This window comes from Lates calcarifer, linkage group LG16_LG22 (genome assembly GCF_001640805.2).
Source record: "Lates calcarifer isolate ASB-BC8 linkage group LG16_LG22, TLL_Latcal_v3, whole genome shotgun sequence".
NCBI lineage: Eukaryota > Metazoa > Chordata > Actinopteri > Centropomidae > Lates > Lates calcarifer.
In genome coordinates, this window is record NC_066848.1 from 8,698,744 (window position 1) to 8,722,056 (window position 23,313).

Sequence of the window (23,313 nt, forward strand, 5' to 3'; positions counted from 1 at the left end):
CACACACACAGCCAAAGAGAGAAATAGAGAGGTTATTCAAACACTCATCTATTTTTCCTTTCTTTACAATGTGGTATTTTATATTAATAACGGCTGTACTCGTTGGCTGAGTCGTCTGACTTTACAGTGAGAAAAGAAAACGAGGCACCGTGAGCGATTGTGAAAGGAAAGCTACAAAGAAGTAGAAGCGCTTGGTTATTTGTATCAGGCACACCGGAAGCAATTCCAGATAGGCTTTCTTTACAGTAATAAATTGCATCGCTGGAGAACAGCGAAGTTTACTGTCTGTAAGGATCTTACACTAAAAGACCTGAAGCTTGGACACGTTTAAAGCGTTTATGTGTTATGTTTTTTTTAAACTGCTAAATTATACCATAAACATGCAGATTAGCCTCCACTGTATATAAATTTCATTATCTCGCTTTCAATCTCTCCAGGCACCAAGAAACTAACCAGTACCCCTAATCTGAAGTTATCAGTTTAATATTCAATTAGTCCAGTGACCTCAAATTAATTGGTTACAATTTAGATAACTGATTTAATGTTAAAGTCATTTTGAATTGTAGCTACATAAGTAACAGATGATACCATACTTCAGTGGTGCAAATCATTCACAATATAAGCTACTCTGTATACTATATATAGCATTGTTTAACTATATTCTATCTATGTAAAAGTAAATCTTGTCTTGTCTTATCTTGTATCTGATCAATTGGCCACTAAACAAGACCCAAATGATATAGTAAACTTCTGGGGCTCCTGTGGGGTGTGTGGTCCCCCCTGGTAACCCAGCTTTGTAAATGACAACATACCACCTGCGTTTAGCTACGTTATTTTACTTTAGACCCCACTCACCCGCCCTACCGGTGCGCTTTGAAATATAAATGCAACGCACATTGTCACCACAGGTTTTTTTTGGGGGGGCGGGGGGGGGGCGGAGCCAAACAGCTGGATTCTTTGGAGTGTCTCGTGGCGGCGATGCAAGGAGACCGACTGCATGTGAGAGCGAGCCTCCCCCCACGCCGATTCAAGGAGAGAAGACCGCCGCGGGGACACCAGAGCAGAAAAGACAGGATCTGATATAAAATACAAGGTTGCATCTTGACCCAGGAGTTCAGTGTGGAGTAGTTTTTGGGCACCAGAGGGGCGGAGAACCGCTCGGTGCACTTAAAATTACCAAAAAACGGAAAAACTTGGTAGCAAACACGGAGGCAGAAGGTGAGTACCCGCTGCACTATGCTTGATGTTAGTCGTTGTTTCTAGCTGCAGACAGCAAGATGGGCAGCTGTTAGTGTGTGTGTGTGTGTGTGCCGTGAGATAAAGGGATGTAGCATGACCTAACATTAGCTGTAAATGAGTAAACCTGTGATACCAGTGATGTGCCGCTTACTATCAAACCATCACCTTGATTATTTAAAATTAACTAATGTTTGATAAACAGACAAGGAAAGTTGTGTTTTTTTTAAATGAAGTTGTTTTTCATTGCTTAAATAAAATGAACAACTAGACTGCTTCATCAGACTTCAGCTTCAAAATCTTGAAGCAAGTGATCTTTGGCAAGAAAACCAGTCCAACAGTATAATGAAGGGATGTGGTGCATGGATTGCGTTACAGGTGTTTTTGCCAGTAATGTCATCCCATCTACATACTCCTCTTTGTACATTAAATTGATGTGAGCATCTCATAACCCTTGCTACTGATTAATCGATTAGTTGATAGATAGAAAATGTATCTGCAACTATTTTGACAAGCAAAGAGCAACAAAACATAAAAACATTATCTGGATATATAGTTAGGTTTATTTTAGGACTGTTGGTTGGACAAAACAAACTGACTAGTAGGTGAATGATCCTGAACTGACTCACCTCTCCTCTCCTCTCATTCACCAGCCAAAAAGACACATCTGTCCTGCCAGTGTCCCGCCTACCATCCTCCACCTTCAAGAACATGAATCAATGCAGATGTCAGTCACACTCAGTTAAATGTTAGTACTACTTGAGCAGATATCGCTCGGCTGGCCGAAGAGGAAAAAGAAGAAAGAGGCTGTTAGAGGTGCTGGAAGATGTCTCTGTGGATGATACTGCCTGTTAGCCTCCCAGCTCTGACCATCACTGGGATATGGGTTGTGTAAGTGTTACATTTCTTTGGCCATAAAAAACTGTAAAATCCATGTGTTCTTTATAAAAGGTCAGTGCTTGAAGCTTTTGAAATAGTTTGTAAAATTGCCTGCTGGCAGCGAGCAGTGATGCTCAGTGCAAGTTGTATTTTATGTCAAGACCGAACACAGGTCATGCTGTAAGCATCACATTTTGTGAATACTGTAACTTTTGTTATAAGTGAAAGAAACATTTTTCATAGAAACACAAGCGTTTAACCACAAGAGTTACACTTATGTGTTCATTTCACACTGTTTCTTGGAAATGCTAGCCAGTGCAAAGGGGCGGCTGTGGCTCAGGAGGTAGAGCAGCCGCCCACCAATCAGAAGGGCGGTGGTTCGATTCCCGATTCCTCTAGTCCGCATGCCGAAGTATCCTTGGCCAAGATACTGAACCAGTCCTCCGATGTGTGTGTCTGTGCTAGAAAGCACATTGTATAGAACTTGTGCTGTGTGAATGTGATCTGTAGTTTTGAGTGGTCGAAAAAAAAGCCTAGAAGTGCTATATAATTACAGTCCATTTACCTTATCACCATCATATTTATCACATAGAATTTTCCACATCACAATGCTTCCATGTGCTGTAGTGTAATAAAGCAAATTCGGCCCACCAAAGCACTCTATACCAGCCAGTTTATGGCTTAATAGAACCATAAATACTAGTCTCACACATACTTTTCCCGCCTGCATAATCACTGACCAATCACAGTCATTTTCAGATTGTCATATTTGTTTTAAATACGATGAAAAAATAACGTAACAACTGTCATGTCGGTCTTTTATTGAATATCACAATGCACATATAAAAATCATGATAAAAGTGATATTTTGCAAATGATCATTTGCAAAAATTACCCAGGTCATGTTCTAAAAATTACACATCCGTCGTCTATAATGAAGCAAAAATCTTCTGATACTTCAGCCTGTCTTGCCTCCAGGAGAGCAACACTGCATATTTACCCTGAATTCCTGGGAGCCATGGCAATTGCATGTGGATTAACTCTCTCCAGGAAGGATCTGGGATTATCGCTCTTCTCTTAAAAGTGAGACGTGCAGATTCGCAGCGTAGCTTAATTATCTGCAGTACAGTATCTGAGCAGATGTATGGCAGAGAAAAAAGTGAGTACCTCCTGGTAATGTCTGGACTGACAGCTCTCCTCGCTGCTCTGTTATTACTTGGGGAGGAGGAATGTAAACCCCATGGGGAAAGAGACAGATGGCCCAATTCTAAACTGTTGTAGTCCTGTATTTAGGTTATGTGCTACAGCTGTGATTGTTCGTTGTGTGGGGAGTAAGCAGTCTAATCAGATGCCAGAGTTGACACCTTGCCCACCAGTTAGTGCTCGTCAACATGGCTTCCTCACAGTCTATTCAGGAGTGTGTATTCAGGTATTTTAAGACTTTGCTGAAAATAAGATTTTAAGCTGTTAATGTTACTACAGACTTATACTGAGTCGGAGAGCACGCAATTTAAATTAGTGCCAGCGTTGCACATTTCTTTCTTGTTTTGGCATTTATTTCTCAGGTAGAAAGTTGATCTGAGTTAAGATGCTGAACCCCGCTGACTGTCAGTCCCTTCAAATCCATTTCCTTCCTGTGACCTTGACAAGGGTGCCTTGTTTCTAAGAGCAGTCAAGGGCCTTTTTCCAGGCCAATGGAATGTCAAAGGATGTGACGTGTTGTGCAACTCCCTCTTTCACTGTGGGTGAGTGGGTGGGAGTAAAGGTAAACAGTGGAACAGGTTAACAGAGGGTGTAAGCAGAACTAAAATTCAGCATCCCGGGAACAGGCATCCCTTACCAAGAGTATGAAAGAACTGTGTTGCGCCAGAGGAAGGCTCAGCCTTGTGCCCACTCAAGAGTCTTGGCTTAGATTCTGACCCTCTCTTGGTTAAGCACTGTGTTTGAGTGTCAGTGTGGCTCAACTGTACATGTAAACAGCACTTGTTTACAGTTAGTTTTAAAACACGTTTTGCCTTTGTCTTCAAATATTTTAAAATATTTTGTATTAGGTACAACAGCAACCAGCCAGTGACTCAACTGGCATCTAGCGTATAGTACCAAAATCCATTCACAGTCTATGCATCACGCCCTTTCCTGTGGTTTCTGATATGTTATTTTTGCACAGCATTTGGGAATTTTCACTGTCTACCAGATTTTTCCAAAGACTTTCCTAAATGTCCTTTGTTGAATCCTAAGTAGAAAAAATGCTGTTCCACCTATATATTGCTCACAGCCATGCAATTACAGTTTACAACCACTGCTGAGCTTTGATAGAGGTCTAATTATGTAAACAAACCAGTTATTACTTAGCCTCCTCCGAGCACAGAACGCACTAGTTTAGTAGAGCTAAAAAAGACTGCTTTATTTAGAAATTTCCCAGAGCTGTGCTACTGCTATTTTAGCTTTGGAAGCTGACCAAATACACAAACTACGTCTCAGCATGGAAAATGTAACAACTTCAGTTGGCTATAGTTTCTTTTCCTATATTGTCTCTAATGAAGTCCTTCGGGAACCCTCCACATTTGCTGTATGCTTCTTTTGTTTTTCGTCAAGTTGGTGTCACTGTGCTGTGGTTAAATGGTTCGGAGCAGGAGCTCTGGCAGGCAGCCTTCTACCTGACGGCCATATTCCACTCATGCCAGTGGATTTCCTCAATGCATTATGCAAGAGCAGTACTCTTTGCAGACAACATGTCTGCCATTTGGCTTATATGACTTTCACATGGTGATTCACACGGCCTGATACCAACCAATAACCAGCCAACCAAGTGCTACCACCTTCAATAGCAGGCAGTCACTACCAGACGTGCATTTCACCGATTACATGTAGAAAGGCAGCTGTTTTTCTAACAGCTAGTAGACCTTTTGAATCATCTTAAAATCTATCAGAATGCAAACAGATGAAATTGATCGAATTTTAAAATGTAAGCTTGAATTGATGGCAAGCATCCATATATTTAATGGTGTATTGAATTATTACAGGACTGTAATGCTGTCGAAGATATTGCCAGTGGCCTCTTGCGCTGATTTTTCTTGTAATTATGCATTATGTTACGTTCTTCTGAAGCAGGAGCTACCTTACACACCATTTAAGATGTTTAGGTTGTTGAATTATCTTTGCAGGTATCATATTACTGACATGTTTTGAAACCACTTTCTTTGTCGTGCATAAAATACTATGTGCTTGTTATTAGCAGGTGTGTGTTTGTGTCTTAATGATATGTCTCTGCTCTTCAAAGGCTGGTTTGTGAGAGTGATGCTATCGGCCCTGGAAACATTTGTAATTGGTACTTAACCTCCTGCTGAACTACGACTGCTTTCAGGAGGACAAATAGCCTCTGTTTATGATTCCCTCTGTCTCTTTATGTCTGTCAGTCTTTCCATCCATCTTTTTCTGGCAGTGTGTGTGTGCGTGTAAAAATATCAAGGGAATAATGTGACAATTGCTTTTCCTTCCTGAGCTTCCCTTTGCCTACCTCAGATGTCCACCCAGAAATATGATAAAAATGATCCCATGTAATTGTATGTATTGATTTCACACTTTAAAAGCACAGTTTGGCAGATACTGTAAGACCATTGACCTTTGTTCTTCATACTGAGCAGTGTAACCAACCATGTAACACACAGACTTCTGCATATTTCTCATGTTCATCTGTGGTTCCATATAAGTTGGACATGTATGGACAGAGCAGAGTCAGTTGAGCAGTACACGTTGCTGGTGGCGAAATAATCAAGGGTGTGACATGTAAGCCTCAAGGCAGCAACAACTCACTCACTAGTAGAAACAAATCTGCCCTTTCGGTACAACTTCAGTACAATTTATCATTATTTGGTTAATTAAAATATGATGCAAAAAGAATTATGGCCACAACCTCAGCTGTACTTATAGAAGCGATCATCGTAGCCTAACTGTGCACCCTGACACCCATGACACCAATGACAGGTTTTTTTTAATTGCCCAATGGAAGCTGGATTTTTGAGGTCGATGCTGACGCTGATGTTTGTAACAACAAGTGTACGATGATGCTTGTCAGTGCTTGTCATGTTATACACCCAGAGCTCCCATTTTTGTCCAACATTAGAATATTATTTCAACTGTGAATGTTAAACATGAACAGCATGCTCTGGCCACTGACTTCTCTGTGGATGTGACTGGTCAGTGACCTGACCACATAAACAGTACAGTTGGATTTCAGCATTATGGTCTAACATCGGGTTGCCTGGTCCTACAGGTTGAAAAAACAGGTGCAACTAAGTGGCAGGTCCGACTGGCCAGTTCAAGGCCTTATAGAGTATATCAAGTGTTTTACAAATTGAAAAAATGAAGACATAGCATTTAACTATGTAATAAATTAGACTTGTTTTACTTTATTCTCTTTAGGAAATACCCCTTACCTGAATCCTGATGTTATATCTGTGTGTCTTGGGTGATAACTCTGAGCAATGTGAGACTACTGAATGACTGAACGACTCTTCTCCATTCCTTTATGTTTGTAACTTGTAATATTGGAGATTTAAATGTAATGTTTCTTGCTATGAATTATTCTTAACTGAGGCACTAGGGATAACAATGCTAGCTGAATGTCAAAAATCTGTAGTTCAACAGTATGACAAGACATTAAACACGCTCTCCCACCAACACATTTGCAGTTCTCTTGTATTTTGGCTAATCATACTTCCTCTCTTTTAGGTACGCCATGGCCCTGTACAACCAGCATGTCTGCCCTGTGGATAACTGGTATGTTGCTCAATCTGTCCTGTGTTTTGTTTCATCATACCTCTGTGGGTACCTACACACTTATGCCTTGCAATTTGGTGATCTAAACCACGATTTAACATTTGCCATTGTTATCAGTTCATGCACTCAGTGTGTGGCTGACCATGGGTTTGTTTCAGACAAGCTGAGGTTAATCTCTCTCAGCAGAGCTACTATTTGATGACACAGTGGTTCTCTGCCACTTTGACTCACCATCCCTAAAAACAAAAGAAAGCCTGGTTGTGACTCCACAGCATACCACACAAACAAAAAATTGTAATTACTACTACTGTACTGTGATTGAAGGACTGAAAAAATCATTATATCACATATTAAATATTTATTCCAGACATTCTAAGAGTATATATGATAATAATAATCAGAAATACATCTGCACTTTGTTTTTGTTTTGAATCTAATTCTGTCAACTGGTGATTTCCCATTAAGATTGAAGTTGTAGTGATATTTCCACAACTTAAAAATGAATGTGGTTTTGCTCCATATGTATATCTTTTAATGTGTATCTTTGTGAATGCTTCAGGTTGTACAACCAGTCATGTGAAGAGGAGTTGTATTTACAGAGCGGGCCAACCTTGTGCTGCACGCTGGACAATGTACCTCTCATCAGGTCAGTCAGAGATGCCAACCCTGAACCTGATTCTTCCCCTCCTCCGCCTGTCCCTCTGTCTCTTTTCTGTCTCTTTGTTTGTAGTTTCTGTCTGAGAATTAAAAACAGGAACACTGTCCCATTGTTTTACGTGACCCCTGTCGGCACATTGTTGACAAAAAGCGAGGGAGCTTCAAGGAGACAGTTCTCCTGAGAGTGTGACTGTGTGTGTGTGTGTGTGTGTGTGTGTGTGTGTGTGTGTGTGTGTGTGTGTGTGCGCACTCAAAATAACTCGGGGCTGAAATATCCTGCTGCCACCGTGGCAGTTAAGAGGCAAAGCATCGGTCTGTGCTTAACCATGTAAACACGCACACACACAGAGGAGTTGGCTTAGTTGGGAGGAAATCAAGACACTCCCACTCTCTTGTTTAGCTTTTCAGCCCACATCAAAGGCTAGTTGTATAGTGTAAATACTGTGGCTTGTATAAAAAATCTGGAGAAGATCTTTAAAAAATGTAAATAGATCACTACTAATGTTTCTGTCTAAATGGAGATGACATTTAATAATTACTGCAGTGCTCCTTTCTGTTGTGTAATCTGCAGCTAAAGTGGTGAAGAGACACATTTTTCATCTTTGTTACTCGTAGTGTTGTAACTAAAATATTACTAAACCTACACAACATACTCAATATACCTAAGAAGTGTTTAAAAATAATGAGAATCATAGTCTGCTGAGTTTAAAGTTTTCATCCATGTGCTGAAGAGTGTTTGTAGGCAGCAGGAGCTCGGGCGCAGACAGCCTGTGTTGACCGTCTCCTGCCTTCCTCTCCTACAAACATTTCCCATTCCTAGAAGAGAGGCAGTATGCAGTAGGTGAAAAGTCAAAGGCTTCATGACAGGATGTGAGGAAGCGTCCCCCCTGCATTCATTGCATGAACACAAATGCATCTATAACAACATACTCTAATTCTGAGTATAGGAGTGGATCTGTTGCTGTGTGGTGTGCGTGGGTTGATTCACTGTATTTCTCTGACTTGTATCTGTTTACCCTCTCTTGCAGTAAATGTGGGACTCTTCCTCCTGAGAGCTGCTTCTTCAGTCTTATCTGCAGCACTGGCTCATTCATGGGTAAGGCATCACATGCATAGTAGCACAATACATGCGATTAGTGATCTAAACTTCCATGTTATACTATTTTTGTCTGTAAATGTAACAAGATAGTGAAATATGTCCTTCACAATATTTCAGAGACAAAGTTAATATTTATTGATAAATAATAAATTGATTATTTATTTAAGGATTATTTGATTAACCCAGAGATATTCTGGTCACTGTCATATAAAACAGAAAATATCAAAACAAATCCCATAAAATTAATAGTTAAATTCAGTTAAATGCATATATAAACATATGACTGATGAATTAAAAAGGATTCATCACTAAGATATTAATTCTAATGTTACAAATTCTTACATAAACTACCTCACCATGAGAGATCAGTTTCTTTTGTGGTAGCAACAGATGTTGTTTTGATCAACTGTTTTGCTCAAGTTAAGGCTTCAGAGTAATACAAGTTTCATTGCCCTTAGAAAAGTGCTGGTTCCTTGCAAAACCTACAACCACACTGACCAAGAGCCAGCGAAAACTTTGCATGTCTTAAATTTGAATGTAAGGAGAAGTGGAAATGACAACAAATTTCGCTTCACCATCCGTGTCTATTTTAGTAGGCACTAGGAAAACATGCACAATATAAAAGGAGGGACTGAGCTCCCATGTGCTGGTCTGTGTGTTTTTTGTGAGTCTGCACGTGCTGTTCCCTGTGTTAACTGGTGTTTCTGACTACCTTCATGTAGTTAATGTTTCCCAGCTGTTTCCTAGACATGTGTGTGTGTGTGTCTGCGTGTGTGTGTATATGCATGTATATAAAGCCGGGGAAACGTTTTCTTTGCTTTGTCAGTCATTTTGTAAGAATTCTTCATGATTCTAGCAGCTATTCAAGGCCTGTCTGTCTGTCTGATTGGCCGACTCTGAGCTGCTGTTTGATACATCAGAGAGGGAGGCAGTGACGAATCCGTGATAAGATAGTGACTTTCTGTGTTGATGTATGTATTCATGTAATACTGTGTGTGAGAGATCCTTGGTAGGGACCACACTGTCGCAGCTCATTGTGAAGTCTGCTCAGGCAGTGAAAGTCCAGAATGTTTGACCAGCTCTGTTAGACAACCATGACCCCTGAACCACGGTAGTCAGTCTGTTGACCTTATGTACATATACCACTAGGTGTGAGAGAAGGAGAGGTAGACTAAGCACTGCACTTTGATTATGCTGCTAACCATACAAAAATGCAGACAAAGCAATTCAGAAAATGTTAAGTGGCAATCAAACAACGAAACAGCCAAACAATGTAGCATCCCAGCGTTTTAAGTCTAACAAAAACAACACAATGTTACAGATTTCCTGTCTCCACTGACTTAACCATGATGACAGTTAATGCTGACTCAGTGTAGATGTAATTCTGTTGTAACTTCCAGCAACAATTTTACTAACCAAATAATCGATGTAGTCATGTAGTGAAGTGAAAATTACAAAACTCTGGGAATATTTGCCACTTTTCTTTGTTTTCTGATGATAGTAAACTGTATATCGTTGGGATTTTTTAACTGCTGCAAAGACCAAACAGACTTTTAATATGACTACTTGCACACACAATTGTGTGTAACTTAAATCAAACAATCTTGGTACAGATCCCCCGGTGACACCGTCTCTGAATGATCTCAAATCTATTGTCCATGTCTGCCCTGCAATTTTTTGTTACTTACCTGCTGGTACTAGTTTATCTGCAATAAGCTAATATTGGCTTGTCTGATATGTCTGTGTAATCTGAATGACATAAAATTAGACATTAAACTGTGCCTGCTCTTGACATAAGGAAATCAGAGGACTTTAAACACACTTGTTCCCGGTCATTCAGTGTTAATACTGATTTCCTACCTGCAAAGGATATTTTGCTTGAAAAGCGATTGTAGTTAGGATAAATAGCTAACCTATATTTAGATTTGAGCTAATGCTGCATATACACTGTTGAATGGTCTGTGACCATGTCTGCAGCGTCTGAGTGCTTCAGTCTTCAGTCAGTTTGCTGCATTAACAGCTGCTGTGTCTGTGTCTATTTTTTCTTCAGCGTCCAATTAGTCTGAACAAAGTGTATGTTAATACCTGTGGTAAAGCAAGTTATTATGGCTCTACAAAAGTAGGTTAAGTTGATCTGGCATGTAGCTGTACAACAGGCTATTGTAAATAATCAGTGCTTAGCTTTTTAGCCTATTGATTTATGTCTTACTTTGTAGATTGTGCCTGCTACAGTTGGCTCAGGGGTTTTACTCCTATCTGGGATAACATGGACTCATTGAACTGTATATTGCCTCAGAATCATTCTTCTCACTTTTATCCCAGTTCCCACCTTTCTGCCAGTGTACACACACAATGTTTCAAAGACAATGCATGTATTCTTTCTCTTGCATACCTCCTGTGGGAGAGAATGCAGCCGGGTGTTTGGGTTGAAACATATCCCCTTGCGGGGACGGCGGGGTGGCCGATGTGACTTTTGTGGGAGTATGCACTTGTGTGTGTATGTGCAGTAGTATAAGTGTTCACTCGTGTCTGTGTGTAAAAGCAAAAGCAAGTCCGTGCTTGTGACAGCAGGGTTGTACATACATTACAGTATGTCCACGTTGCTGCAACGTGACTTCCGTGATAGATTAATACTTGTGTATTAACCACCAGTGTCTGAGTTAGTGACTGGGCCAGCACCCTGCTTCCTGTCTCCTCAGAGATAAGGCGTAAGATCCGGAGAGGGCGCCTGTTTGAAAGGCGACCAGAGCTGGTGACAATGTTAAGGACAGATGCGTGGTGTGTTTATGTAAACTTATTCCTATTGTTGAGCTGTCAGACACGGCTTGTCATGACCCTCCGAGGCCAGCCTGAGGTCAGCTATGCTGCTTACTCATCAAACATGTAACCCTTATGCCGCAAGATCCCTTGAGCTCAGCATGGCATGCATCCTCAAAGAAATACCCAGAAAACAGCCTACACACAAGCACCCACAACATAAAAAAATAGATATAGAACAAACACGGATTTGCTTATGGTGAGTAATGGGGAAACTCCTTGTCTTTAACCTTCAGGCGACGCTTTCATCATTGTAGGTAAATGCCAGCATGTTCAAACATGCTCATTTGTTATGGTGAAAAAGTCATTTTGTTGAAATACTGTAGGAAAGATCCACAGCCAGCCAGTCTGCAGCAGAGGCTGAGATGCCATAATCTAATTACAGAAACTGCAGCTGACTTTTTTGTCCCTTCAGTAACGCAGTGTGTTCTCCATTTAAGAAAAAAAAGGAGGCGAAAAAAAAGAAAAACAAAGACAAGATTGTTTCCGAGCCTGGAGACACTATTTGTTTTTCCATGATTGTAACTGAAGTCACTCTGCCAAGATGATTTTAGTGCAGAGGGAACAGAGGGCAGCTCACACAAACAAAAACACACATTCACCAGGTAGGGCTTGAGGATCTGACAAAAAACAATACTATCCATCCATTATATAATCATATCTATTACATTAGCCTCAGCTAGAACGGCTTGTATACTTAACATCTGTTATATGCAGCGTTTATCTGTATGGTTCCTCTCTACAGTGTATATATATATTTATGTGATAAATCATGTTAAGCATAGGTTTGCAGTTCTTTTGAGTTACAGTTTTTTCAGTGGGACTACATTACATACCTAAAATAGTGATTTTTACACTTGTTATATTAACTTGAACCTCAGACATTACCTTTGTAAAGTATTTTACAGTGCTACGTGCGATTACGTACATTGTACAGATGTCTCTGAAGATGTGTTTTCTTTTTTTTTCTTCAGCAGTTTTATAATCAATATAAAACAAATTAAAGAAAATAATTGTGTGTGCCTCTTGGACCACATGCAGAACAGGGTTATTATGGGCCGTACTGTCTCTTACTAGACTCTGGTCATGTGACCAGGTTACACACAAGATACAAAATGGAATTCTGCATTAAGAGTACAACATTTTATATACATTTCCTTATCAGTTTTAACATTTTAACATCTTATGTATCACATTTTATTTTTATTTTATTTTTATGGCTGTATAAACTTAAATACTCACAAATTTATGGCATTAACAATGAAACATTTAAGACTAAAATCAACAGTGTCAATAAGAGATTTGTGGCCAGGTTATAAAATGTGTCTGGTCACTGAGACGCTGGCTTAAAGCCAGACAGGCCACAACACATCCAAACCACGAGCTAGTGGAGACAAAGCTTTACATTGTTGATTTTTCTGTCCTATCTGTGACCACTATTTCCATTTTTATTCTCTTTTGGCAGCGTAGACCCTATTAAAGCCTGTCTCTCACACAGAGATGGTGACAGATTTAACACAGCAGTTTAGTCTCTCTGACATTGTATGAGTTTCAGGTCAACACAGGAGGGGTGCGTTGTCCCCTCTAATTCTCTCAGCCTCTGTCTTTTTTCCACTCAGCCCCTCTGCCCTGCTTTCACCCAGCCCAGTCAACCTTCGTCAAGCACCAGCCGTGAGGAGCTAACAAAGAGAAACCAGGCGGGGGTCAGCTCCTCAGTACACCAACAATACCCCCAGTCACAGCTCATTAGCACATCAGCAGTCATCTGTCCCATATACTGTATTTCGTTTCCCTTAGTCTTTTAATCTTAGGCAAGACCCAGACCCACCCCCACCCATGTATCGTTCCCACTTTCCCGCCATTTCCTGCCTCTCATATTTCCACTTTTAAGGCAGAGCAATTCGACTTCCTGTAATTCTCAATCAGCTTCCAAGGAATTTTTGTTTTTCTTGGCTAAATGAGGTGTGCGAATGTTTGCATTAAATTGAACCCAGGCTCTGTGAAATAACCAGTGTGCATGCTACTTTTTTTGCTCCTAATGCTACCTTTTCTTCCTCTCATACAGCATTTCAGCACAGTGATTTTAGTCCCTGTGTCTCTTTGTGTCTCTCTCTTTCTGTAGTTATGGTGATTGTGCTGCTCCGATATGCCCACGTGATTGAGAAGCATCAAAACTGTGTTCTCAACACTGCGAGTCTCTCCACAGGCTGGATCTGTGCTGCTGGACTCATTATGGTGGGCAATTTCCAGGTATGGTGATCCACTTCATTACCCAGTAGAATAAACAGTGATGAAATACAAAAACAAAATTGATATTAAAATGAAATGAAAAAGATATAAAGAATTAGATAATGAAAGTGACTGTTAGTTGCAGCCCGAAACAGAACTGCATTTCACTGTTATTCAGACCTGTGGTCATGACTCCTTTTTTTTCTTTTGCCTTAATCTTCCTCTAATAACTTCTCTTCCCCCTCTCTCTCACACGCACACACACACACACACAGACACACAAACACACACAGACATACACACACTTTGTTTTTCTGATTAATGTTTGTTAAAGTCTGTCCTGCCTTCATAGACAGTCCTGCACCACTCTGTCAGGTCATTTAATGTTAAAACTTCAAGTGAAGAAACCCAACCTTGATTCCTGCCCTGTAGATGTTTGTTCTTTGGGAATTTCTTCAAGTTTAAATATTTGGAGCTCTGGCTGAACGCCTAGACTCTGTATGTGTGTGTATGTGTTTCTGTGTGTGTGTTTGAAGAAGGATAGCGAGAGGGAGGGAAGTTATGGGTAGCTTTAATGAGACATCCTTGGTATTTCTGTAGAAGTGACGAGTATGTGTATGTTGTGATATATTTATCCTCTAACCATCATTAAAAGTTTTTGTAACTTGTGCCACAACAGACCCTCTGTCAGTTTGGCACAGACTGGATAGCCTCTGTTGCTCTTGTGTATCGATGAGTCTCAGGTGTGGCCTGTCCCTCCTTAGACCGCTGTCGACAGGTATTCTTCTGACTGGGAGCACCCTACGAGCCTTGCTGTTTCAGAGATGGTTTGCAACAGGAGGTCATTTGGCTATAACTAGTTGGATTTTGTAACATGTTGGCTACAAGAACCGTCTGTTCATTTGCCATGTAATATATCCCAGACCGTAGGATGCTTCATAGTTTCATTAATGTTATTCTCTCCATCTGTGAAAGATCATGATGTTGCATTGTTGTGGACAAAGTTCGGTTTCTAATGAGCGGCTGGATACTTCTGTGACATTTTGTTACTCTTCTGGTTTTGTTAAAGTTAAATACTTGACCGTTAACAGGAAAATATTGGGAAAGCCAGAGAGAGAGAGGAGATATGTGACTTACATAACACTTATCGTACGTATTTGGCAGCCCTCTTGACCATCAAAATACCCCTTTAGTTTTTAATGCAAATTCTAAGAAATATGGAGTTGTAAACATTTCTATTTTGCTTCATTAGAAAGTAGAATAATGTTACCTTGAGTGTATCTGTTATTGTTGTTATATCAGCATGTTTTCACTAGAAAACTTTCTACAGCCATGTAAGAAACCAGCAGTTTAAAGCTCTTAGTGCCTTTGGATAAATGTGATGCTTTGCTATGTTGAACACTTTTCCCTCTGTCCTCTCCTCTTAAATACTCTTCCTTTTACTTGATTAGGATTCATTAGTTTAAGATGGTTTGGCTATTTAGGAGCAGTGACTGCAGAGATTTTCACTTTTGTATATGTTTATCCTGTAATATTATCATTTATAACTTACCACGTTGTCTGTTGTGAAAACATCAGTGGAGAGACAGTGGCTGAATATCCTTTGCTCCTTGACTGTGTGTGATTCTGTCTGTCAGGTGTGACAGACATGAAAAGGATACTTAACATCTTCGTTTAGCCATGTATGTCTGAAGTTCACTGTGATAAAGAAGAGTCATCTCACAGGAGTGTGTGGAACAGATGTGCAGTGGCAGTTTGTCTGAGAGTGCACGAAGGTCGTCTTCACCCTCTTCCCGCTTCTCCTCCAGGGCCTCTGCTCTGCAGAACTGGGAGGAATGTTACGGGAAGAGCCAGGGGGAAGTGAGTCATCAAGTCTGGCCATGCATGGAGAAGAGCTGGGCAGACAGGGTGTGTGTAGCAGGGGCCCCATCTATAACCAATCACAGGCCTGATCCTAGCCACTCACTCTCAGATTCACATCTCTTATAGTCGAGGACATTCCAGTGGGATGGAAATAGAAATGTCATTATTAGTGAATAAACTGTGGAAACCACATGACAGATGAAGAATATTCAAAATGAAACCCAGACTCAAATTCACTCAAAAACACATGGATACAGCATCCACAATCAGAGGAGAAAGGGAAACCGACAGATCAAAGAGTAAAAGCACCAAAAACACATGTTAACATACTCAGTGGTGGCAATTGCTTCAGATTGTAGCTGTGTGTTACATAAGACTTTGGCAGCATGGCTTTGGCGTGGCCACTGGGGCTTTTCCTGTCAGGTGGTCTGATGGTTTGGCCAGAGAGGCACATAAATAGATGATCACTGCCACACTGAGGTCTGTGAGTGTGACAAAGCTGGGTCGAAAGCTGCCTCCAGGAGGAGCAAAGAGAGAGGGACCAGAAAAGCTGGATGGATTTCTAAACCCACATGGTCATTTACAGATGAGGTCCCCTGCCAGAGTACACCTTTGGCAGGGCCTTGTTCCCTGGACAGTAATGTCACAATATTAGTCACAATAGTTGTTTCAGATTCTGTTTAGTTTTGTTATTATGCTCTCTCTCTTTTGTACCTTTCTCCCTCATTTAACATGGTAGCTGTGTTTATTTGTGTGTTGGGTGGGGGACAACTTGTAAAGCATGACCTCATGTCCTTAAAGGAATAGTTTGACATCTGAGGAAATGTGCTTTTTGAACTTTTTTTTTTTTTTTGAGTTTGATGAGAAGATTGAACCCCTTCTCATTTCTGTGCATTTACATACAAAGCTATAGCCAGCTGTTAGTTAGCTTAGCTTAGCATAAATAGTGGATGTAGGGGGAATCTTCTAGCCTGGATCTGTTTGAAGGTAACAAAATCTTCCTTGCAGCACCTCTAAAGTTCACTAATTAAAAGGCATTACCCTGCAGTGCAAAAGTGACAGGTTGTGGTTTTATGGGTTTTGTTCCAGACATTTTCCTTAAAATACTGAACTGTTTCTTTGGTTCTGGCTTCAAGGGCTAAATCATGATGAGCATGTGGGACAGATCAGAGGAGAAGAGATGAAAGTAAGAAAAAAATGTATCATTGGAAGGTGGAGTTGTTAGTTTGTGCAGTGTTAAAATAGGTGCTCTTTAGTTGGTGGAAATTCTTTCCCTTCCTGGCATAACATTGTATATTTTACTACAAAAGACTGGAAAAATGGGGTCCAGTGTATTGTCTTGCATTTTTAAGGCCTTTAATTTATCACTGAACATGTGTGATGATGGTTCAGGTGGTTATTAACAGTTTTTAATCCCTGCCTATAGGTAAAATGTAAATAAGTAAGAATATTAACATGGTTTATATGCACAACTTTCTTTTTGTTCATTCCCAAGCTCAGGGCCTGTTAAAGGTGCTTTTGCAATAGGTGCTTTCAGTTACAGATTTTGGCACACATTCGGTCCAGTAGGTGTGTTGTAAACGGCTGGATGTCTGTAAAGTTTCGCTTCATAATATTTGGTCGTTTTTCCAGAAAGTGAAAACAGAAAGCTGGATGTCTTTTGAGCTTGTTCCCACATGTACATCCTCACACCCCTTCATTGCCCTGCACACCAGTTAGATATCCACAATAATAATTCAGAAACAGTTTTTATTTTAGATGGTTTATCAGTGAGGCACACACACACACACACACACATCCAAACTCTCCTCACAACACACACATTTACTTTTGTGACCAGCTCTCGTCTCTGGGGAGCGTGAGTTCTGCTGACTCTCAGCTTTGCACTATGTGAACATCATTACTATTCATTTATGCAGGGGAACTGCTGGTCAGTGTCAGCCTGCAGGAACTGATTTATCAGGCTGATCTTGCTTAGTCATCAAGCTGCATTTTACACAAGGACCAATACTGCAGAGGATCATGTCTGAGACCTTAGAGAATGACACTGAAGAAGAAACAGTTTCTTGACTTTTGACAGCAACTGCAAGAAAATATGACACGTGTAGGCACATGTTGTGCTAACTTTTAGCTGTGGCAGATAGCTGCAGCGACACATGGAGACAGATGCTCAGAGAAATGTAGTTTCTGATGAACACATGTAGCAACAATGAGAGCAGCTCATGACATACAGACTGTTACTAAACACTCCTCACCCTCACCCTGCCCTTGTCTCTAACCTACAGTAATGTGACAGCACATGGTCCTAGCATACTGTAGTGTGAGACCATACAAGTAGAACAGCAAAGGTTTACTTGATGGCTTAATACATCATTAAGCCATCAGGTAATGACTGCAATTAGCAACAGAATCTAGGACACCAGGCATACACGCACGTACGCATGCACACACAGAAACACATTCATACAAATTAATAAAGTTGCAACTAACAATGTTTTTCATTGTTGATTATTCTGCTGATTATATGCTTGACAAATTAATTGTTTAGTCTTGACAGGTGAAAGGTGAAAAATCACAATTTTCTCATCAAGCTCTTGTATGGATGCAACATCAGGGTGGCTGGCAAACAAAGCATATGGTGTTGTGTGTGTGTGTTTGTGTTGTTTCCATTGTAGTGTAACAGATTGGCAGTACTACAGTTCTCAGACCCCCACAGTGCCAGTATGGAGAGGTGGTGCAGCAGCAGAAGAAACAGGACTTTGTAGTAGCCTTTTTACAATGGAAGGTACCAGACAAAAATAGGTTTACCACTGTGAACAAAACACTGCTTTTTGAACAAAAACCTGTGGGGAGAGCTGTGTAAGGCCTGGCTGCGTTCTCTTCCATCTTCACTCGCAGCTCTGGAGATGTGACAGACAGATCTAAGAAAAGACTTGTATTGCTGTTCATTTCAAATTAAACAGTCTGGAAATCTTATTTTGTCACTTCAAGGATTAGCCTACTGCACAAGAATGTTCAGTATGTACTAGGCGGGTCAATGAACAAATGGCTTACAAGCCAAAACTAAAGAACTTCTAGGCTGTTGCTCTAATGATCCCTAAGAATTAGGAGCAGAGGGACATTATTATTCCAAACACAAGGCTGTAACCATTTAGCATTAGCCAAGAAAAGCAATTGTTGATCATTTGTATACATTAGTGTAGTCCATAGAGGTATGTCCCTAGCTTTGATTAATGCTCCACTGAATCTGTTATCTGTTCTGATAAGTACATTTGAGCACTGTGTGTCTGGGTTTATGTGTGTGTGTCTGGGTGTGTGTGGATCCTGCAGTGGGAGCTGTAGTCACATGCTCCTGAGCAGCTCTTTTGTGTATTGTTTCTTATTGTTCTTGTGACCAGCAGGGAAAAGGAGGCGTTCTGTTGTGTTGTGTTGCTTGCCGCTTTCGTTTCTCAAATATCACCCTCTCTTTTTCACTTATTCCTCTTTGGGTCTTCACTAAAAGAAGTCTTAAGAGGCTTCGAAACAAAGTATTACACAGCATTGAATAATCTCACGCAACAGCTAGATGCAGAAGCTGCCTGATGCTGCCCCCCTCTGATTTTTCCCACATGGTGTTTTCTTTTTCAATAAGTTTCTAAGGACTGCTCAACTGCTGATTTTGTGTATTATCTTTGTCTCCCTCACCCTCCCCTTCTGTCTCCTTTCCTCATTTGACAGGTGGATAATGCCAAAGTTCTCCACTATGTCGGAGCAGGCATTGCCTTCCCTACTAGTATGCTGTTTGTGTGCCTGCAGTCAGCACTGACTTACCGACTGGCCAAGACCCAGGGGGAGTACAACGTGGCCCATCTCCGGCTCTGCATGACCCTGCTGGCCTTTGTAGCCTTGGTGCTCAGTATCCTCTCCAGCCACTAACAGATGGCAGCTTTCAAGGCTGTCAGGTGCTTTAGAGGCAGAGCACAGTGCTGCCAGCCCAATAAAGGACGGAGACATCCTCTATAGATTGTATTGCAACAGTAGTCTCCCTCCAGTATTCAGTGTCAAACCCTATCTTTTGGCATTTTTACAGTTATACATGAGAGTAGATTCAAAGATCGCTTCGCTGTTGCTGTCCTTAACCATGTTTGCAGGTGGTGTGTTTTTCTGTCAGGAGAGCTTCGTCCTGCAACATGCATCGGCCATCTTCGAATGGGTGTTCTGCGTCATCATTATGCTGTTTTACGGGACATTTGCCTTTGAGTTTGCCAGCATGTCAGGAGACACCATGGTGGTGCTGGCTAGAGGAGGGGCCCTGGGACCTGCTGGGAGAGAACACAAGGTGGACGCACTGGGAGCACACTCACAGCCACATCCACACCAGCCTGAAAACATGTCCATACTGTAGCCCCGTCGGCACATCTCGATGCCACACGGGTGGCTTGTTTATTCCTTTCAAACTCTGGGTTGTAAAATGAGTTTAATTATTCATTTCCAGCCACACAACGTCTGAAGCTTTGAAATGAACCAGGCCAGTGCAGCAGCTGTTCATGGCAGGGAGTAGATCTGCTGCCACAGTGGAGAGCCCAGCTTTGTGTTGAGCTTCGTGTCTCTAAAGAACTTGTTTGCATTTTGCACATTGCACAAGTGTGAAACTAAATTTTGTCCCAACTCAGTCCTGTCCTCAGTGACAGCAGAGGACAGACTATTTTGTTAATCAGATCAAGAAAATGTGCTGTTCCCCCTGAGATCCTGTAACCTGTCTCAATGAGTGGCCTTGGAAAATTTCCACTTCAGGTGACTGCCGTGATGCTTTCATTGTAAAGGAGTGAAGGCTGCTGGACGGCCTGGCTGACAGTATTACAGTAGTGAGACAGAGAGAGAGAGAGGATAGTGTATGAGTGTTACAGTGGATGGTCAGAGGCTTGTTTTCTTGCAAGAGAGTGGATGAATGCAATACATTCAGAGAAACAGTCAAATAGAAAAGTATATACATGTTTTAGTCAGTACTTGAGATAGAACAGGGCAGTGATCTGCATTTTGCAATCATTTAAACCTGCATTAAAGAATATTTTTGATATTAACAAATCAAATATTTGTTATGTCAAAGATAAATAATGTTGCTCTGTGTCTGCTGGACGTGGAAGTAGTTACAGAAATTAACCATAACAACCTCTGTCTGTTTATTTTGTGGTCAAAAATCGCTTAACGCAGCTTTTAAATATGCACCATCAACAAACAAATATGCACCATCAACAACTTCAACTTCTAAAACTATTTTTAAAGTATCTGTTGGACCCACACCCAGCACACCTTGTCTCTTTGTGTCTGGATGTGCTGGGTGATAATATTTTAACTGCATACAGAACATACAATACATCCGGTGCCTCATAAATTCAAAGCTTTAGTTTTATTGTTAGGATCAATACACTATATCAACCTTGAACCTCAAATAGCATTTGATTCAACCTCTTCTCTGTAGACTTCTGCCAAAGAATATGAAAAAGAGATGGACGCGGTGTCCAGAGGCCAAATGCGTACCAGCTAATTCAAGCCAGAGCACTGGGTTTATTGAGTTTAGTGACGAGGCATCACACGTGTTTTCAGGTCCGTTGGCCGGGGGTCTGCATCTCATTATTCCCTGACAAGGAGGGGCAGAACATGCTCTTATAGTTCTACCTGCTTACTTTCTCTCTGCATCTCAGAACTCTCCACAGTTTGAGTTTTTACAGCATGTCCAGCAGGTGTAGCAGGGACAAAGGGAAAAGGAAGGGTTTGCAATGTAAGACATAACTGAGATGAACTGTCCTGCCTCTGTGTTACTGTACAGCAGTATGTGCCAAATATCAGTCTGCCTGTGGCATCGGTGCTAAAACACGAAAGGCCTTATGCTGTCATTTTCCCTGCTTTTCTCTGAGTTTTGCTGTGATTATGAAAAATGAAAGCAATAAGAAGGGGACACAGGGCCAGTTTGTGGCAGAGCAGGGACAGAAGGTTGCATGAACACCTGCGAGTGCCAGGAATACCAAAGCAGATAGTTGGCACTACTGATTCATTGATGTAGAAAAATGCTCGCTGCTAAAACCTAAACTGATGTGATATTTTCATAACTATCAGTGTAGCTTGGCCTCATGGTTTGGTTTGGTTCAGTCAGTCATTTGTCTGTGCAGATATTCAAATGCTGATTTGTATTCATTGACTTGACTATACATCTCCGACACTGTGCTGTGTTGTAATACAGAGTTACTGTTTATATTTTTAATTTACAACAGCTCAGTGTAATATTAACATGCTGCTTTCTTTTTCTGGTGAAAAACCAGAGCAAGCAGATGGTTTACAACAGTAACAGTCTTGTTAGTTTGTCTGCACTCAGTTAAAATATCACTCCCTCATACCACAAGTGGCCACATGTTGGGTAGAGGTTTTGTTAGTGCCAGTATTTTAGGTGCAAGTGCTCCAAAGAACATTCTTGAAACACAGTTTCATAATCTGTCACAGAAGGACTGAAATGTAATAAACCACTCTCAGACTGAATGTGTGAATACTCTCAACAAGTCTGGAAAAGCTTGTGCTTACTGCTCTGTGAAATGAGCTGGAAGGTTTGAAACGGCACCAGCCTCATCTACTGGTCACCTGCTTCTCTCTGCTGGTCAAACTGCTCACTGCATGTGAGTTTGTGTTGGGATCAGAGCTGTGATGTTGTTCAGCTCACAGGAGATCTTCTTTTTTACTTGAAGAATTAAGTATTTTTGTATCCACAGATGAGAATATTCAGTCAGCTACAGGTTTTGGTCAAATCTGCTCTTGTTTTACATCTACATTTACCAAGAAGGTGGGACTGCTGCAGTGGCAAGTAACGAAGTGCACTTGAACTTCAGCTTGTGGTTCTGGCTTTGAGTGATCTTCAGATTGTCCTACCTGGCATCACCTTGAAGTAAAACCTGGCATTGTGACCATACACCATTTTTACAATATGCATTCTTCTAACAAATCACAGTTTAAGATTTGATGTTTTTTAAAACATTCAGCCAAATGATGGTGCTGCTCATGCTGCTCTAGCAAGAAACGTTTTGCCAATAAGCATTTTAAAAAGTGCTAAGCACTAAAAGTGCTGAATTTACTTTACAGTTTATGCATGTTAGGAAGCTATGCATAATGTTCCGTTGAACACTACAAAAAAGAATTTAAAATATTTCTTGCCTTCTCGTCTCCCTTCTTCTCATTTAATTTCTGTCCTCTTTCCCTCGTTTACTGATCTGTCTGATCTTTGCACTCAGGAAAATGTTACGACACCAGCTGCGTTGTTTGATTCCAAGCCGAAAGAACTGTTTGCTTCTGCCTTCTGTTGTCTTTGTTTTAACGGAACTCGTTTAAATGTTTATGAGGACTCGTCACGTGTATTTGTTTTGTATAGTGTAGGTGCACCTGCTTTTTCCGCGGTGGCAGGATTGATGGTTAGCCATGATATAATAGATTATTTTTGTTAATCAAGAAGCTTAAGAATAAACATTCCTGCATAGTTAGCTTGTGAGAATGCTTATGCTGCTCACGCAAACATGGTTAAATATCTGGTCAAATATCTCAATACCCAGCTCTCAGTTAAAATGCAAAATGCTCTCTATGTGCCTTATGTATTATTTTGATAATGAAAACCAAAGAGGTTTAGGTTTGTAAATTCTATTTTGATGAAAAGTCATATGATTGTGTATATATGCCTTAATGTTCAAAAAGTAAAAATAAAGAAAACAATGTTTGAACTTTGCTCTTCATAATTTGCA

At 40.8% G+C, this 23,313-nt stretch overlaps 1 protein-coding gene across 1 annotated transcript; it reads left to right on the plus strand.

Annotated features, from left to right (window-relative positions):
* Positions 1 to 962: 962 nt before the first annotated feature.
* Positions 963 to 23,292, plus strand: zgc:154058 (Transmembrane protein 150A-like). The gene is made up of 8 exons (XM_018678435.2): positions 963 to 1,218; positions 1,890 to 2,127; positions 6,847 to 6,894; positions 7,454 to 7,540; positions 8,580 to 8,647; positions 13,590 to 13,717; positions 19,277 to 19,454; positions 19,690 to 23,292. The coding sequence occupies exons 2-8, from the start codon at positions 2,063 to 2,065 to the stop codon at positions 19,941 to 19,943; spliced, it is 828 nt and encodes a 275-aa protein (XP_018533951.1). The 5' UTR covers positions 963 to 1,218; positions 1,890 to 2,062; the 3' UTR covers positions 19,944 to 23,292.
* Positions 23,293 to 23,313: the final 21 nt, after the last annotated feature.

Excerpts from the sequence above, each read along its gene's own strand:
- zgc:154058 (XM_018678435.2), top strand. The coding sequence starts at position 2,063 with ATGTCTCTGTGGATGATACTGCCTGTTAGCCTCCCAGCTCTGACCATC. Across the intron at positions 2,128-6,846 it reads ATCACTGGGATATGGGTTGT|GTACGCCATGGCCCTGTACA; the intron begins GTAAGTGTTACA and ends CCTCTCTTTTAG. Across the intron at positions 13,718-19,276 it reads TTATGGTGGGCAATTTCCAG|GTGGATAATGCCAAAGTTCT; the intron begins GTATGGTGATCC and ends CTCATTTGACAG.